This window comes from Aristolochia californica, unplaced genomic scaffold (assembly GCF_029961685.1).
Source record: "Aristolochia californica isolate CCGP_79_NKW_82.1479 unplaced genomic scaffold, dmAriCali1.0.hap1 SCAF_6, whole genome shotgun sequence".
In the NCBI taxonomy this organism is placed as follows: domain Eukaryota; kingdom Viridiplantae; phylum Streptophyta; class Magnoliopsida; order Piperales; family Aristolochiaceae; genus Aristolochia; species Aristolochia californica.
The window spans coordinates 37037426-37055981 of NW_027182257.1; the positions used below are offsets into that span (position 1 = coordinate 37037426).

Consider the following 18556-nt stretch of genomic DNA (forward strand, 5'->3'; position numbering starts at 1 on the left):
CTGTTGAAAGGCATAGACAAACTTAGGTGGCATTGTTGTAAAAATCTTATGTTCTTTGTCTTTTCTTTACTCTCTCTAGGGTAAAGGGTATGCTTGTAGTTTATGCACTCTTGACATATATAAATAAAGGTTAAGGGGGAAGGTTTTCGTACTAAACACAACCCTCATTCTCCTGCCTCTTTCTCCTTCTCCAAATTTCTCACACTTCTTCTCCTCTTAAATCTTTTTTGCACAACTCTTCTTCTTCTTTTCACCCCTTAATCTTCTTCTATTTTGATCATATATCATGGAATCCTAAGTTGTAACATAGTATAAAGCAAATAGCTTAGGATTCCAATTCGGTTGGTTACTAGAAGAGATTAATCTACTACGCATTAATCAAGACTTACACAAGGTGTGTTTTTTATTGAAACTATCACGATTCAGAGTATGTTAGAAAAGTATCATGTCATAAATTGGTTTTGCTTACTTGCTGGATAAATATGCTTACAGGATACCTATGAATCTTATGAGAGAGGAGAGCAGAAACAACAAAAGCAATGTTGATATTTTTTGCCTTTAATCATTCTCTAAATGCCTGGTAATGTTTATTAGTCTAATTGGCTGATAATCAGAAGATTGTCATCTAGAGAACGAATCGATTATCTATTGTGTGATAATTGGCTTGTAATCTTAGCCATCTCCGATGAGGAATAATTCATCCAAGCAGAGTTATTAAAGCTTAAAAATGACCGTGAGTCATACATGTCTCATACAATTGTTTTTTAATAACAACGCATGTCTGCATAAAGCTTGTTGCCGAAGTGAATCCACATGCTTGAAATTTTACTTTCAATTTTCTTAAAAAAAACTCACACTTATCAAATTCATCAGTCCATAGTTTCAACACTGATCACTACAAAAACACCAAAGTGAATCTCTATCTCCTACTAAAACAATTAACCTATTTTGAGGTTTTATATCGCAATTCTCCGAATCCTGATTATTGTTTTGAAGGAGTTTGCCAAAGGATTATCTATGTACAAGGGAGTCAATGGAAACTTATTTCTATCGTTAATCTGTTGTTGCTTTTTAGTCATCGTTGTACATGAAAATTGCTCATATTGACTTGGAGGGCCCAACCGGGACCAGAATTTCTCTCTAGTGTTTCTAGTTTCTGGATTATGGTGATCTCGTGTGACCCCAACACAAACGACATCACTGCCTTACCTTCTGCTCCACCATTGCTAGAATAACTCATTTTCTTTGTAATTGATCGCTTTCGTAACTTGTTACTCGGTATACAACTTGGTAGATTGATATCGTCGGTTCTCTAGGTATCTTCGTCAATTTTGTCGGACTAGAACTTGCTATCAATCTCCTTTGATCAATGTAGCATTACTCAGTTTAGTGTTATAACCGGATTTGTCTTCTCGGTTGGAATTTGGTTGGCAGAATGTGGTTTGGCTGGATCCAACAATATTTTCAGCTTGGTATCATCGATATATCCATCCTAGTATCATCTGTATATTCAGCAAATACACTTGTCATTGACCAACTATAGCTTCGTTAAGCTTATTTATTTGACCAGATCATCAAATATCTAGCAAGTCGTATCTATTTATTCATTAAGCTTTATTTGTTTCATATTCATCTATCATATTTTTGGAAGACTATTGAATGCCAATCAGAGAGTCGTTTTAGCAGAGGATTTTCTGTTCTTGGACATCTCCAACTATTTTCAGTACATCTAGTGGCTTACAATCTGGCAGACTTCCATGTTGGTTTCCATCTAAAGCCTGAAATCAGCTCTGAAAGATCTGCTCTGCCAAGAATAAGCACTCTGCCAGTGAACTACATATCTGCACTCAGCCAAGAATAACTACATATCAGGAAACACGGACTAGTGAACCAACAAACCACTGAACCAGTGAATCATGAGTTAACTACATATATGCTACCAGGTTGCTCGCGTTAACTTGGACTCACGAGTCGGCCTAACTCTGCCATCTCAACTTGGTCTTTTGACTCGGCTTGACTCCTCCGCTTAATTATTACCTTGGATTATTCTCGACAATTATTGTTGGATTACTATTTTTGGCTTACCCTACGATGGCCCTTAAGAACACCAGAGGCTAGAAGTCTCTCTCTATCGTCGAATTTGCTCTGCTTCAGAAGACAAAGAATCTAATGACTTATACAAACAACTAGGCCACCTCCAACAAGATTTCTCCTATTATTGCTACTTTTATAACAAGTATGGTTTCAGCCACTTGTCTATCCTGGATCATTGACTCTGGGGCCTTTGAGCACTTGATAGGTAATGGTACCCTCCTCAATTCTATAGCTCCTTGTTTACCTAACAAGTTTTTTTCTATAGCGGATGGATCCCAATGGGGTCCACATTTTCCACCCCTATTTTTCATTTAAAAGATGTCCTATTTGTCCATGAGTTTCCGCTAAACCTTTTTATTTATGAGTCAACTCACCCAAAAATTTAAATGTTCCATCAACTTTTCTCCCACTTTATGTGTGCTTCAGGATTTGAAGACAAAGCAGGTTATTGCTGGAAGCCATGAAAGAGGGGGGCTCTACTATCTTGATTCACCAACACTAACAACCACTACTAGTACTCAGCTTACAACCCTTCAGTGGCACAATAGGTTAGGACATTCTTCCAATCAGTCACTCAAACAAATTATTCCTACATTACAATTCATTTCCAGTCTCAACTGTGAAGACTATCAAGTGAGCAAACACCAGTAGAGTACTTATTCTCCTCATTGTGAAACGAAGAGTGTTGCCCCATTTTCTTTAGTTCACACGGATATATTGGGCTCTTTGAACATCTCTAATGTTTCCCGGTCTAAGTATTTTGTTATCTTTGTGGATGACTTCTCCTGAGTTACATGGTTGTTCCTATTAAAACAGAGATCAAAAGTCTTACCTCTTTTTATGTCTTTTTGTGCCATGGTGTCTACCCAGTTCAACACTACCTTAAAGACTATTCACTCAGATTATGCCAATAATATTTGTCTTCAGAATTCCACACTTTTTCCAAGGACAAAGGCATCATTCACAAAACCTCATGTGTCTACATTGCATAACAAAATGGTGTGGGTGAAAGAAAAAATAAACACCTTCTTGAGGTTGCTCAAGCTCTACTCCATTATACGCATGTGCCTCATTTCTACTTACCTCGTGCTCTTCTCACTGCCTTTTATCTTATAAACAAGTTACCTTCTTCAGTACTTGGTCAACAAACATCATATTCTTGTCTTTTCCCTGGTGATAAGTTGTTCTCTCTTCCTTTGAGCGTTCTTGGGTGTACCTATTTTTTTCATAATACTTCCACACATACTACTAAATTGGATCCTAGGGCACTTAGATGTATTTTTTTGGGGTATTCTCATACTCAGAAAGGATATGTCTGTTACAATCCGTCTCTTCAGAAATTGTGTGTTCCTAGTGATGTCACATTTTTTTAGGATCAGCCGTTTTACCTATCCACTGGTGTTCCATCTAGTTTTTCTGTGGTCAATGAGTTTCCTAAATCTATTGTGACAATCGATGACCTCACACCTCATGGCCGTATTGATGTACCTGCCCCTACTCCCTAAAGCATTGGCCGACACTACACATGTGGAGTCTTCGAATTTATCTGAGGTAAGCTCTCCTTCCCTACCCCCTCTATTTTGTCTCATATTTGATACCTAACATATTGCTCTTCGAAAAGAACCTAGGGCTTGCACCCTAGGAGAGAAAGGAAAAAGAAAAAAGAGAAGAAAATAAAAAATAAAATAACGACAAGAAAAAAGAGGAAAAAAGAAAAGGAAAAAGAGAAAAGGAAAAGGAGGAGAATAAGGAAAAAAGGAGGAGGAAGAAAATGGAAAAAAGAAAAATTGGAGGAGAAGGAAGAAAATGAAAAGGAGAAAAAAAATTTCCAGCAAATTTAAAAGTCATTGGCATAGATCACCTTCTACTAATGAATTTAAAATTTGCTAGCAAAGATGACCTGCCAGGGAAATAAACATTTTCAGAAGTCTAGTTTCTCCTATCTAATTTAAAATTCGCTCAAAAAAGTCTTTTTTGTCTTTTTTATTTTTTGCTTTTTCCCATCTTATCCTTCTTCTTTTTTTTCCTTCTTCTCCTTATTTCCTTTTTCCACTTTTCCTTTTTTCCTTTTATTTCTCTTTTTTCATTCTTTCCCTTTTTTCCTTCTCTTTCTATTTTTTTATTTTTTTTCCATTTCTTCCCCTTCCTATTTTCCTTTTCTTTTTTTCATCTTCTTCCTTCTCCTTCTTATTTTTGTTCTTTCTTCTCCTTCTTTCCTTTTTTTTTTCTTCCTTTCTTTCTTCCTTTTCTTCTCCTTTTCTTTTTCCTTTTCCTGTTTTTAATTATTCTACTTTTAATATTTTATTTTTCCCCTGCTTAAATTTGTTTTCTTTGTATTTTCTTCCTATTTTTCCATTATCTTTCTTATCTTCTTTTTTTTCTCCTCTTTTTTTTTTTAAAAAGAAGACTTTTCCCAAAAGCTCGCTTGGAGATGTCTACTTTTTCCCAACGAGAGTAAAAATTCATTGGCAAAAGAGAATTTCTATCGGTGAAGTAAAAATTTGAATGCAGGAATGACTTTCTGTTAGTGACAGTAAAAATTCGCCAAAAGAAATTACTTTCTACCAGTGAACTTAAAACTTTTCGGCAAAAAGTTAACTTCTCCTAATGAATTTAGAACTTTCCTAAGAGAGGTCTTTCCATCAGCGAATTTAAATTTGTTCACGGGTGTTTTTATTGGTAGAAGGGATTTTTTCGTGTAGTGACTTATCATATGTTAAATTCGAACCAAGCTCAATTTATCATTCAAGTTAAGTGAATAAACCGAAATCTATGAGGTTCAACATAGATTCAAAGTCATTTATTAATATGGAACTCAAATAAATACACAAGGTAATTCCACCAATGCACTAACTCTTACCTTATATTTAAATAATAAATTATAAAAAAATATTAATTAATTTAAAAAACTAACTCTTACCTATTTAACACCATTTATTATCCATAAAATATTTATTAATTGAAAAAAATATGAAATTCTATATTAGAGTTTAAAAATAAATTTTATATCTTAAATAATAAAAAATAAAATAAGTATACTCTTCCCTATTTAAAATTTTACTCTTACCTATTTAAAATATTATCGATTTAAAATATTTATAAATTGAAAAAATCTTACTCTTACCCATTTATTATCGATTTAAAATTTTTATTAACTGGAAAATATGAAAATTTTTTTTTAGATTTTAAATATTAAATGTATTGATACATCTTTTATTACCTTATATTTAGTTTAGAGTTCAAAAATCAAATTTATCAGTACATTTTTTTATCAAATTTATCCATACACTTTTATTACATAATATTTAAAATAATTAAAAATAAAATAATTATACGAATTAATTAAAAAATCTTACTCTTACCTATTTATCACATTTTATAATCAATTTTAAAATTTTATTAATTTAAAAAATATTCAAAAATAATAAATTTTATAAAATAATAAATTTTATTCAAAAAAATTATCGATCTAAATTTTTTATAATATAAATTATTAAAAAAATTTATTTAATTAAAAATCTAACTCTACCTATTTTAGACCTTTTATTATCAATTTAAAATATTTATTAACTTAAAATTTTATGAAAAATTTAATTTTAGAGTTTAAAAATTAAATGTATCGGTACACTTTTTATTACCTTATATTTAAAATACTAATATATTAAAAAAATTTAATAAATTAAAAAAACTTACTCTTACCTATTTAACACTTTTTTTATTATCGATTAAAACTATTTTTTAATTAAAAAAATTTTAAAAATTTTCTTTAGAGTTTAAAAATCAAATTTATCGGTACAAATTTTTTTACCTTATATTTAAAATATTAGAATATAAAATTAGTATATTAATTAATTAATTAAAAATCTTACTCTTACCTATTTTATACTTTTTATTATTTATTTAGAATATTTATTAATTGAAAAAATGTTTGAAAATTTTATTTTAGAGATTAAAAATCAAATTTATCGATACACATTTTATTACCTTATATTTAAGCAAAGATGGATGTAAAAGGTAGTCATATATTAATAATTTATTTTACATCAAAAAGTCAAAGAATATAAAAATTTACGTAAAAGAGATAGAAGGGTAGTTTGGTCAATCAGAGAGAAGGATATGTTGGGGATTTATTGAAATAAGGGAGGGGGATTTGGGTACTCTAAATGTTAACCGTTTTAATAGCATTCTCGGTAGGTCAACAAGGAAAGGTGGGGCGAGCCGATGCAAGAAGCACCGAACGCATTGAGTACTGAACAAGGAGAAAATCGATCTTGCCTTCCCAACAAAATTTCTGCTTCGATCTCTGCCTCATCTTTTAGTGTTTCCTCTTGAGTCTCCTCATACGCTTCTTCTTCCACTACAAAATGCAACAAAAGCCCATAAAAAGAGTATAGTTGACCTGAGGAAGAAATCGGAGACTTAGACTGAGAGGAAGAAATCAATGATTCCCTCAAATACCCATTTTCGGTCAATCGCCGATGCCGAACAAGGAAGAAATAATTAGTTTTTTTTGGCCAGTATGGCAAAAGTACAAGGATTCAAGTCCACTTCATATAATATTGGAACTGAACTTTGGTTCAGATCCATTTAACAAGACACATTGATTAGTATAGGTTGATTTAGAATCAATTTTAAAAGAATTCCCCCATATGACTTTGCAGTTATTATGAACCGTACCTCGTGAGTGATGGGGGTTGGGTTTCGTTGGCTAATGGATGCCCGTGCAGGTGACTCAGCCTAGTTTGAACTGGACACAACCCACCCTCCATTACCCAACCTACTCTTAATCAGACTCTCTACCCATCCCTAGGGACACATGGAAACTCAATAAAAATAGACAAAAAAATCCCATGTGGTGGTTATTAATAACACCCGAATCTCCTCACCACATGGCAAAATCATTCCATAGCACTTCAAAATTATTCAACAACCTTCTACAACATTTAAAAATTAATCAAACTAATTCTATAGCAGATGACTAGTCCTAACAATGCAAAAACACACCTAAGTCCAAATTCACTGAACACCCCTAGTAGAGCCCCTTATGACTTCGCAGTCACTATGAACCGTACCTCGTCAGTGATGGCAGTCGGGTTTCATTGGCTAATGGACACCCGTGCAGGCGACTCAACCTAGTTTGAACTGGACACAACCCACCCTCCATTACCCAACCTACTCTTAATCAAACTCTCTACCCATCCCTAGGGACACATGGAAACTCAATAAAAATAGACAAAAAAAATACCATGTGGTGGTTATTTATAACACCCGAATCTCCTCACCATATGGCAAAATTATTCCATAGCACTTCAAAATTATTCAACAACATTCTACAACATTTAAAAATTAATCAAACTAATTTTATAGCAGATGACTAGTCCTGACAATGCAAAAACACACCTAAGTCCAAATTCACCGAACACCCCTGGTAGAGCCCCATCTGACTTCGCAGTCACTACGAACCGTACCTCGTCAGTGATGGGTGTCGGGTTTCGTTGGCTAATGGACGCTTGTGCAAGCAACTCAGCCTAGTTTGAACTAGACTTTACCCACCCTCCATTACCCAACCTACTCTTAATTAGACTTTGTACCCATCCTAGTAACTAGAGCAAACACAACAAAACATAAAAAAAAAAAAAAAAACCATGTGGTGGATATTTATTACACCCAAATCTCCTCACCACATGGCATGATCATTCCATGACACTTCAAATTTATTTAACAACAACAAGCAACTAAAAATCCTGCAAATTTCATCTTGATAGAGTAAACTGCAACTTCATAAATCAGAAAATTAAACTAAATGCATAAATCAGAAATTAAACTAAAATTAAACTAGCAACTTCATAAAATAGTTGGTATATGAATCCATATACTAAAATACAGAAAATTAATACATACAGAGATCAATTCAATCAAGTTTCAATTAAACTTTACAATAATTTTAATTTATCTGCAATTGACAGAAATTTCATTAACATAAAATCAGAAATTAAAAAGTAAATCACACAAAAAATCAAGACATTAATTAAATACCTAAATTAAAAACAACATGATAATTAAACACAGTAATTAGATTCAATTAACAAAAGCCCTAAAAAATGCCCCTGCTAAATCGGCTTCTGAAATTCAAATTTAGGTTTGGAGGGTGATTAGGGCTTCGGTTTTGAGAGTGGGGGCGGTGAAAGGGTGAAATGTTAGGGTATTAAGAGAGGGGGTGCTAAGAGGAAATTATAGGGTTCGGTTTTGAGAGAAGGGGCAGTGAGGAGATGAAATGATAGGCTTCGATTTTGAGAAAGGGGCGGCGAGAAGATGAACAGAAGGGAACAGAGAAGAAGAGTGAGAGATATGGTTGAGACGAAGTTTGGGTTGAGAGGAAGAGAGGGCGGTTGAGAGGGGGTCGTCGAGGGCAAGGCCTAGTCCGAGTGGGGATAGCAGGGGAGTAGCGGGGAGCGGTGGCAGCAGGGGAGTAGTAGGGAGTAGCGACAGCAGGGGAGCAGTGGGGAGCGGCGACAACTAGTAAGGCGAGAGGGTGAGAGGGCGAGAAGGAGAGAGGAGAGAAGAGGAGAAAGATAGAGCGGCGAAAGAGAGAGAGAGAGAACAAAAAAAATAAGGAGGTGATGAGGGATTATGTGGCACGAGATGTCATGGCATGATGAGTGTTAATATATAATGACATGGCATCTTACTTGGGTGTTGACATGTTGAAATGGTGATGTAGCAGTCAACGTGTCAATCAACTCACCTAGTGCTGATGATGTAACGACACGTAATCGGTCAAAGCCTACCTGTCACCTTTGACTATACACATGCATAGTTGATCGATCAAAGTTAGGTATTTTTCTAAATAAGTTCAAATTGTCGTTATTTATCTAATTAAGTTTTAAAATTAGGTAAAAACCTAAAAGTCTCTTTATTAATATGGAACTCATATAAATAGACAAAGTAATTTCACCACGACATCGAGCAGAAGATCGTTGGAACCAATATTTTTTTCCTCAAGTATGAAGAGTCACTCACCACATCCATTTTGACCAATGGTTATACCTCAAGCAATCGTTCTTCAGCGCTCGTGGCTCAAGTCTGTGGCCATAACTATATTTAAATACGTGAATAGTTAGGGTTGAAAGTGGAGAACACAAAAATGGCAATTTTACGTCATTCGATGCGAACCAATGTAAACAACATCCAAATTAAGACAAGTACAAACTATTTTGCAACATTGCAGTTTACTAAGATGAATAACATTGCAGTTTACTGAGACGAATAACATGTCACTAATGAAACTTATATAGGCATAAGTGTCAGGGTTTGCAAAGAGATATCCTTCAATGGCCTTGAACATGCCCACCATTCCACCGATCATCTCCTTCTTCTCCTCTTCTTATGGGAGGGTTTCGCCAAAGGTGTCAAATTCCCAGATCAACTTGCATGAAGTTGTGCCATCAGGATTTCACTTGAACTTGAGCTCAAACCAGGTGGACTTCACTTTCTTTCCAATCCGACCCTCCTCTATAATGTAGTAGTGGAATACGAAGTTTTCATCGTCTAACGTGTCCACTCGGTGCTTCCAGTACCTCAACTCCTTCTCGGCTGCATAATGTTGTTTATAACATGTTTAGCTGGATAGCAGAAGAAAGGAATTGATTAAACGAGAAGAATGGGTTAAGATTACTTGTACCAGGCTTGAAATTTGTGTGAACAATGGTGCAAATGCCACCATCTCCTTCAAGAACTTCAATTTTGGATATTACTTCTGATAGGATCTTGGGCATTATACTCGGTGAATCCTTCACAAGAGCGTTCCACAACCTTGGAGCTGGAACGATCGAAACAATCTTGTTCCTGATAATACCCACAACCATTTTCGCTCGATGATCTAAAGTTCCCTACAGAAGGTGATGTTTTGGTTGAAACTCCGGTGATGAGACTAAAAGAAGATGAGATTTATATAGGTCTCCAAGAGTATCTCATGCCTCGGAATTCTCCCTCCAAACACAATAAGATATATGAATGAAACAAAAATGAGCACAATTAGATGCTTCTCATTCTGAATGAACTATTATACACCTTTTTATTCCTCAAAAGATGGTTCTCCGAGTCTTTCATTTGTTTTTGCGGCTCTGAAGCCTATTGTTCCCCTTGATGCATGTCTCTCTATTCAGACCCCTGCAACATCGGTTGATACCATACATATGGAATTTACGGATACTTCCGAAGTAAGTCCATCTTCCCCTCTCGTATTTGCTCCACCATTTGATACTAGGCCCATAGCTCTTCGAAAGGAACCTATGACTTGTACTAGGCCTCTACTTCTCATCCTACATCAAATTTTGTTTTTCACCATCATTTGTCTTATTCTTGCTGTTAATTTCTTGCATCTCTCTCTTCTACATATGTCCCATAGTTGTATCTAGAGGTTTTGAGACATCCAAAATCGAAAGCAATAATGGAAGAGGAAATGAATGCCTTGTATGAGTATCAAACTGGGGCCTTGGTACCACTTCCTCCAGTAAACGGGCTAGAAATAAACCCATGGGTTGTAAATGGGTTTTTACTATTAAGCACGATCCAGATGATTTCATGGCTCACCTCAAGGCCCTCTAGTTGTAAAGAGGTATACTTGCTCCAGTGTAAAACGAGTGAACATGAAGCCACAATATCATATTTTACTAGTTCATGAAGCCGTGAGGAGATTATAAAATTGGAAAATATATAGAGCAAGGAAGAAATTCCAAACACTAGATCGTGTCAATGTCCTTCTCAAACTCAATATAGTCATTACCTCATTAGGCCATTGGACAACCTGTGATAGTGGTGGTGAGCAACAATGGTGGTGTGCCAGGTGGGGGCGAAGACCTCCAAAGCCGCAGGAGGAGAGGAAGGAAGAAGAAAATGAAGAAGGAGAGGAAGAGGGAAAAGGGGGAAAAATAGAAGGAATGTTGGAATAGAAAAGGGGCAGAAGAAAAAAAAAAGCACAAGAAGGAGAGGGAACTTTTTGCCAACTAGTTTACCAATTTAACTGAGAGAAAGTCCAAAGAGAAGAAAAAAAAGTAAAAGAAGGAAAAAGTGAAAAAAATAGAATAAGAAGGGAACAGGAAAAAAGGAAAAAAAGGAAAAATAAAAAGGAAGAAAGGAAAAAAATAAAAGGAGAAGAAAGCAAAAGAGAAAACATGTGAGAATGAAAAAGGGGATGAAAGGAAAAAATAAAAAAATAAAAAAAAGGAAAAGGAATGAAGGAGAAGAAGGGAAAAAGGAGGAGGAGAAGAAGAGAAAATGGAGAAGAAGGAAGAAAAGGAAAAAAAGAAACAAAAAAAGGAGAAAAAAGAAAGACTTTAGAAAGGGAAATAAGAAAAGGAAAACAAAAACAAAAACAAAAACTAGGAAGGAAAATAGGGAAAAAAAAAAAAGGAAAAAAGAACCATAAGATGAGAAGAAAAGGAGGAAAATGAAAGGAAGGGATAAAGGAAAACATGGCAGAAAAGGAAAAAGAAAATATGGAATGAAAATAGGGAAAATAAAAATAAAATAAAAAGGAAGGAATAAAATGAAAAGAAGAACAATCGGAGGAGAAGAAAAAAAAGAGAAAAAGGAAATAAGGGGAGAAAGGAAAAAAAAGAAAAAAATGAAAAGAAAAAAGAAAATAGGGAAGGGAAAATAAGGAAAAAAAGGAAAAATGAAAAAAGAACAATAGGAGGAGAAGAAAAAAATAGGAAATGGAAAGAAGGGAAGAAAGGAAAAAGAAAAAGAAAAGAAAAAGGAAAAAGAAAAAAGAAAAAAGAAAAAACGGAAACAAGAAGAAAAAAAGTAAGAAAATGAAAAAAAAAACAATAGGAGGGGAATAAAAGGAGAAAAAGGAAAGAAGAGGAGAAAGGAAAACAAGAAAAAGAGAAGAAAAGAAAAAATAAAATAAGGAGAAAAAAAGGAGGAAAAAAAGAAAAATATAAAATAAAATTGAGAAGTGTTAAAGAACATCATCTGAGTTTCCTGCACAAAGAATTACAGTTGTTAACCCTTGAACAACAATTGGAAACTCTAGATATCAAAGAGAAAATTAGTTCTCTGCAGAAATTATTAACCCAAGAAATTTGTAGTGAGATTCCTACGGCTTTTTGGGATCGACATAAATATATTGTGTCCTTACCATATATTGATGGGTTCAATGAAAGAACCATTCCCACCAAAGCTAGGCCTAGTCAAATGAAACATGCTTTACTAGACCTCTGCAAAAAGGAAATCCAAAATCTATTGGATAAAAAATTAATTCGCAAATCTTACTCCCCATGGAGTTGTACTGCTTTTTATGTCAATAAAAATGCAGAGAAGGAACGAGGTGTTCCCAGACTTGTGGTTAATTACAAACCACTTAATGATTGTTGGCGATGGATTCGATACCCCATCCCAAATAAAAAAGATTTATTAGACAGATTGTTTTCTGCTAAAATCTTTTCCAAATTTGATTTGAAATCTGGATATTGGCAAATTCAAATTAATGAAAAGGATAAATATAAAACTGCATTCACTGTCCCTTTTGGTCACTTTGAATGGAATGTTATGCCTTTCGGTTTGAAAAATGCTCCATCTGAATTTCAAAATATCATGAATGATATATTTGCTCCTTATTCTGAATTTACCATTGTTTATATTGATGATATACTTGTTTATTCAGAAACTCTTGATGCTCATTTTAAGCATTTACATGTTGTCAAATCAGTTATTCGACAACATGGGTTGGTGATATCGGCACCGAAAATGAAATTGTTCCAGACCTCTGTTAGATTTTTAGGTCACAATATTCACAAGGGAAAAATAGTTCCCATTGATCGAAGCATTGAGTTTGCCTCTAAGTTCCCGGATGAACTACTGGAGAAAACTCAACTTCAGAGATTTCTAGGAAGTCTCAATTATATTGCAGATTATTATCCTCATCTTGCACAAGATTCTGCAATATTGCATAAAAGACTCAGAAAGAATCCTGAGCCTTGGACGCCCAACCATACCCAGGCAGTCCAACTAATTAAGAGTAAGGTTAAACAACTCCCTTGTCTTAACCTCACTAATCCTTCTTATCCGAAGGTTGTAGAAACAGATGCCTCCCATATAGGCTATGGTGGCATTTTGAAACAAAGAAATCCATCAGGTAAAGAAGAACTTGTTCGATTTACCTCTGGAAATTGGCATGATGCACAGCTTAATTATTCCACTGTAAAACAAGAAATATTGGCAATAATTAAGTACATTCATAAATTTCAGGATGATTTATTAAATCAAAAATTCCTTTTAAGAGTTGGCAGCCAAATCGATTCTTAAGAAGGACGTGAAGAATCTTACTTCCAAACAAATCTTTGCCAGATGGCAGGCGGAATTAAGCGCCTTTGATTTTGATATAGAACATATCAAAGGAGAATTGAACTCCTTACCTGATTTTCTAACCCGTGAATTTCTCCAGGGTCAAAATCATGTATAACCCCGCAAGGGGCAATCCACTCCCAATGAGAGGACATGGAAATCAACAATCAAGAGGCCGAGGCCGAAAGAATCCAGAAAGAGGAAATTCCTCAGACAAGAAGGGCAAAGCCCCAGTGTCGTATAAAGAGACACTTGAAGTAGAACCAGAGTATATTACTCTTCCGGATAAGGAAACAATTCTACTCCTCAATCAAGAGGAAAAAAAGGAAAAAAAGGAAAAACAAAAAGGGAAGAAAGGAAAAAAATAAAAGGAGAAGAAAGCAAAAGAGAAAACATGTGAGAATGAAAAAGGGGATGAAAGGAAAAAATAAAAAAAAGGAAAAGGAATGAAGGAGAAGATGGGAAAAAGGAGGAGGAGAAGAAGAGAAAATGGAGAAGAAGGAAGAAAAGGAAAAAAAGAAACCAAAAAAGGAGAAAAAAGAAAGACTTTAGAAAGGGAAATAAGAAAAGGAAAACAAAAACAAAAACAAAAACTAGGAAGGAAAATAGGGGAAAAAAAAAAAAGGAAAAAAGAACCATAAGATGAGAAGAAAAGGAGGAAAATGAAAGGAACGGATAAAGGAAAACATGGCAGAAAAGGAAAAAGAAAATATGGAATGAAAATAGGGAAAATAAAAATAAAATAAAAAGGAAGGAATAAAATGAAAAGAAGAACAATCGGAGGAGAAGAAAAAAAAGAGAAAAAGGAAATAAGGGGAGAAAGGAAAAAAAAGAAAAAAAATGAAAATAAAAAAGAAAATAGGGAAGGGAAAATAAGGAAAAAAAGGAAAAATGAAAAAAGAACAATAGGAGGAGAAGAAAAAAATAGGAAATGGAAAGAAGGGAAGAAAGGAAAAAGAAAAAGAAAAGAAAAAGGAAAAAGAAAAAAGAAAAAAGAAAAAACGGAAACAAGAAGAAAAAAAGTAAGAAAATGAAAAAAAAAACAATAGGAGGGGAATAAAAGGAGAAAAAGGAAAGAAGAGGAGAAAGGAAAACGAGAAAAAGAGAAGAAAAGAAGAAAAGAAAAAATAAAATAAGGAGAAAAAAAGGAGGAAAAAAAGAAAAATATAAAATAAAAAAGGAAACGAAGTAGAAGAAGGGAAAAGGGGGGAGCATTTAAATTTTACACTTATTTTTAGAAAATTAAAAAATTAAAAAAATGATTGGAGGAAGGCAGAGGAAGGGCTTTTTTCCCACTGATATAATGAGAAGAGGAGAGGGGTGGGAGTCCACCACCTTCCCCATTTTGTTACTGGAACAAAGGAGTTTGTTGCCCTCCAACAAATGTACAACAATTATTGAGGAAACTTTGAGAAAGAAAAGTTATTATTCCTATGGTTATACTTGTAAAAATACGACAATTCACATTGATCCCAATTTTCATGAGCCACATTGTAGAATCTTCTCTAGGAAGCATGTGAAAGAGTAATAAGCTGCTCTCAATACTCCACATGCAATGAATGACGCAAATCCATGGGATACACTAGGTTTCCACATTTTTAGTGCATTTTTTCGGTAAAATGTTGAAATTTATATTCTCCATAGTACAAAACTCAAACCAAATTGACTAGTTTAATTCAACCAAACCCATGGCAGTCTCCTATCTATTAAAATGCTTAAGAATAAAACTTCAATTTCTGTATATATTGTATTCACATCGTCGGGCTTAAATAGCCGATTTACAGATTGTAATAATTTATACATGAATTGATTAAGAGAGATTATAGTGATTATACAATTACAGGGATTACAGGATTTTTAAGAAAAGGCTTCATACGGGAGGAAATCTCAACACTCTCCCTCAAGTTGGTGCATAGATATCATTCATGCTCAACTTGTCAAGACAATTGATAAAAGCTCGGTAAGACACTGCCTTGGTCAATACATCGGCAAACTGATCCTTAGACCGAACATGAGGGACTTCAATGATTCTTGCTTCTAGCTTTTCCTTGATAAAATGCCAATCGTGTTTAGTTTTATCACGTTGGACTGGGTTGTGGGCAATATCACATGTTGCCTTACTATCACAGTATAATTTCATAGGACTTGTCTGCTCAATCTATAGTTCTTACATCAAGTTTTTTATCCATAATAATTCACATATTGCCTTGGCCATTCCCCTGTATTCGACTTCAACTGATGATCTAACTGTTAAGCACCTAGCCAATACTACCCAAAAGACCGGCATGTTAGGAGCGGAAGGCATAGGTACTTAACCCAGGACCATAACATCACACCCCACCTTCACAAGCCGACGGCCACGGCGGCGCAACGACACTGGCCCAACCAACACTCGCAACGGCGGCGCGACTTACCAGTAATTTTAATCCAGCTTCTGCGACCTACCAGTAATTTTAATCCAGTCTTTGCGCGCCCCAGGAATCGAACTCGCGACGTGGGAGCCCGCTCTGATACCAAATGTTAAGTACCTAACCAATACTACCCAAAAGATTAGCCTGTTAGGAGCGGAAGGCATAGGTACTTAACCCAGGACCATAACACTAGCCACCACCTCTTGTTTCTTACTTCTCCAGGTGACCAAATTTCCACTTACAAATGTAAAGTATCCAGATGTAGATCCTCGATCCTCTATTGACCCAGCCCAATTGACATCAGTATAACCTTCAATTTTCAAGTCGCCTCCTTTTTTAAATAAAATTCCTTTCCCTGGAGATGATTTCAAGTAGCGCAAGATACGGTTGATGGCATTCATATGTTCTTCACTTGGAGAGTGCATAAATTGAGTAACCACACCAAGTACATAGGCTAAATCTGGTCTGGTATGTGCAAGATACATTAATCTCCCGACTAGTCTCTGATAACGCTCCTTGTTAGCTGGGACTTGATCTGAATGTGTTCTGATTTTCTTCCATGAGAGTACTGACTGAACTACATGTTGTCATACTAGTGTTCTTCAACAAGTCCAAAGCATATATTCTTGATCCATAATAATTCACATATTGCCTTGGCCATTCCCCTATTTTAGGCTTAGCTCAACGTGTCACCATTGCAAATGACTCACCACGATCAACTTCGCCATTTAAAGTGGTTCTGCGAATGGAGTCACGACGTATGTAAGCATAGGCTTCTTCAATATCTAATATCGGGTCTTTTCTGAGAATTTTGCCTCAGAATTGTTTGAGTTCTGTATCCAATCCATTTAAGAAAATGTGTACACGCAATCTTTCAATGGATTTTTTATAGGCGATAATGTCATCAGGATCTTTCATTAAATTCCTGGCACGACGATCAAGTTTTTGGAAAATTTCCGTAAGATTACCATAATATGTTGACAGAGGGCAACCAGTTTATTTTGTGGAGAAAGCTCTCTGATTTAATGAAAAAATTTGTGATTCAACTTACCCATTGTACAAATGTTTGGCCGGAGCATTCTAGATTTCGCGTCCAGTGCACAGCTGAATATAGCGCTTCATAATATCTGGTGACATAGAGGTTAGCAACCACCCCCTTGACCTTTTGATTTTTAGCATACCACTTCGTATAGGAAACATCAGTTTCTTGTGGGATTGGTGTTCTTCCCATAATATATTCAAGATTCTCATGTTCTGCAATTTGCATCTCCATGATCTGGGCCCATATATTGTAGTTAACTTCCGTAAGAATGACGCTGGTTGTAAAAATAGAGTTTTCGGATTGAATATGAATAATGGGTGTTGAATCAAAATAAAATCACCCAAATATACTAGTCCGGTCCGCTTTCTGCCCCTGGGTTGACCCAGTTTGGGTCTTTGATTCCGGTCCGGTCCAAGAACTGGTCCGGTTTGGCTGACCCGGTTTGGGCTTTTGATCGTGGTCCGGTCCAAGTCCGGGTCAATAGAAAAATAAAATGCGGGACCTATGTTAAGCGGAATTTTTTTTCATACCTCTTCGTCTTCTTTGGCGAGACATACTGGTGTGGCTCCTCTTTCGCCGGGGCCTGTAGCTCATCAGCGGCTTTCGGAAGTCCTATCGGAGTTTGGCTCAGACATTGGTGGTGGTGGCCAGGAGGAAACGAGCACGGAGAAAAAAAATTTCTCATACCTCTTCGTCTGCTTCGGCGAGACAATCTAGTGTGGATCCTCCTTTGCCGGGCTGGTGGTTTGGCTACGGTTTGCTGGAAGGCCAAGCGGTGGCTCGGTTGTAGTCGTCAGCGACGTCCGGAAGTTCCGACGGAGTAGGGTGGTGGCAGTTCATCGTCTTCTTCGTGGAGAGAACTTCTAAACAGTGCTCTCAAGGTGAAATAGAGAAGACCTGCTCTGTTTTTTTTTTTTTTTACGATTGAGATTAATACGGGACAGTCTTCGGTGATGGGAAGGGATTGAGATTCATACGGAACAGAGTTGTTGCTCTATTCTTCGGCGAAGGGAAGCTACAGGACAAAGTTGTTGCTATGAGATTAATACGAGGCAAAGCTGCTACTCTATTCTTCAATGACAGGAAGGAGAAGGAGAAGGATTCTTCTTCTCTAATACCAACTTAAAAATAAGACTTCAATTTCTGTATATATTGTATTCACATCATCAGGCTTAAATAGCTGATTTATAGATTGTAATAATCTATACATGGAATGATTGAGTGAGATTACAGTTATTACACAATTACATGGATTATAGGATTTTTATGAAAAGGAAAGAATATCTTTCTTCATACGGGATGAAATTTCAACAAAACTAGAGAAATGGAAAAGAATCACTAATTAGGTTAGTTTTTTGGCTATTCGGTGGACAGCTTGTGTTCATTCACATCCTTGGCAATCATATCAAGTATTTTTTGGACCTTTTGAAAAGCCAATAAGGATTTGCCAAGTCAAAAAAATTGTGTTAGGTACATGTGATGCCCTTTTCATGTAGTTTATTCACTTTTAGAAAAATAATGTTATTAGATACGAAAGGATTACATGGAGAGGATTAATGTGACCTATTTACAAGAAGAAATGAGTACCATCTATCCTCCTCATATGGTTGGAGGGAACCAACCCCATTGGTAAAATATTGTCTAACAAATCTGACCTCAA

At 35.5% G+C, this 18556-nt stretch overlaps 1 protein-coding gene across 1 annotated transcript; it reads right to left on the bottom strand.

Annotated features, from left to right (window-relative positions):
* Positions 1–9547: 9547 nt before the first annotated feature.
* LOC137935370 (major strawberry allergen Fra a 1.08-like) lies at positions 9548–9959 on the bottom strand. Its single transcript, XM_068780028.1, has 2 exons — positions 9770–9959; positions 9548–9687 (listed from the first exon to the last, which is right to left on the bottom strand). The coding sequence occupies exons 1-2, from the start codon at positions 9957–9959 to the stop codon at positions 9548–9550; spliced, it is 330 nt and encodes a 109-aa protein (XP_068636129.1).
* Between the last annotated feature and the right edge of the window lie 8597 nt (positions 9960–18556).

What these genes read in the sequence shown, in the direction of transcription:
- LOC137935370 (XM_068780028.1), bottom strand. Translation starts at nt 9,959, where the DNA reads ATGGTTGTGGGTATTATCAGGAACAAGATTGTTTCGATCGTTCCAGCT. An exon ending in AAATTTCAAGCCTGGTACAA is followed by an intron (nt 9,688 to 9,769) that starts GTAATCTTAACC and finishes AACATTATGCAG; the next exon opens with CCGAGAAGGAGTTGAGGTAC.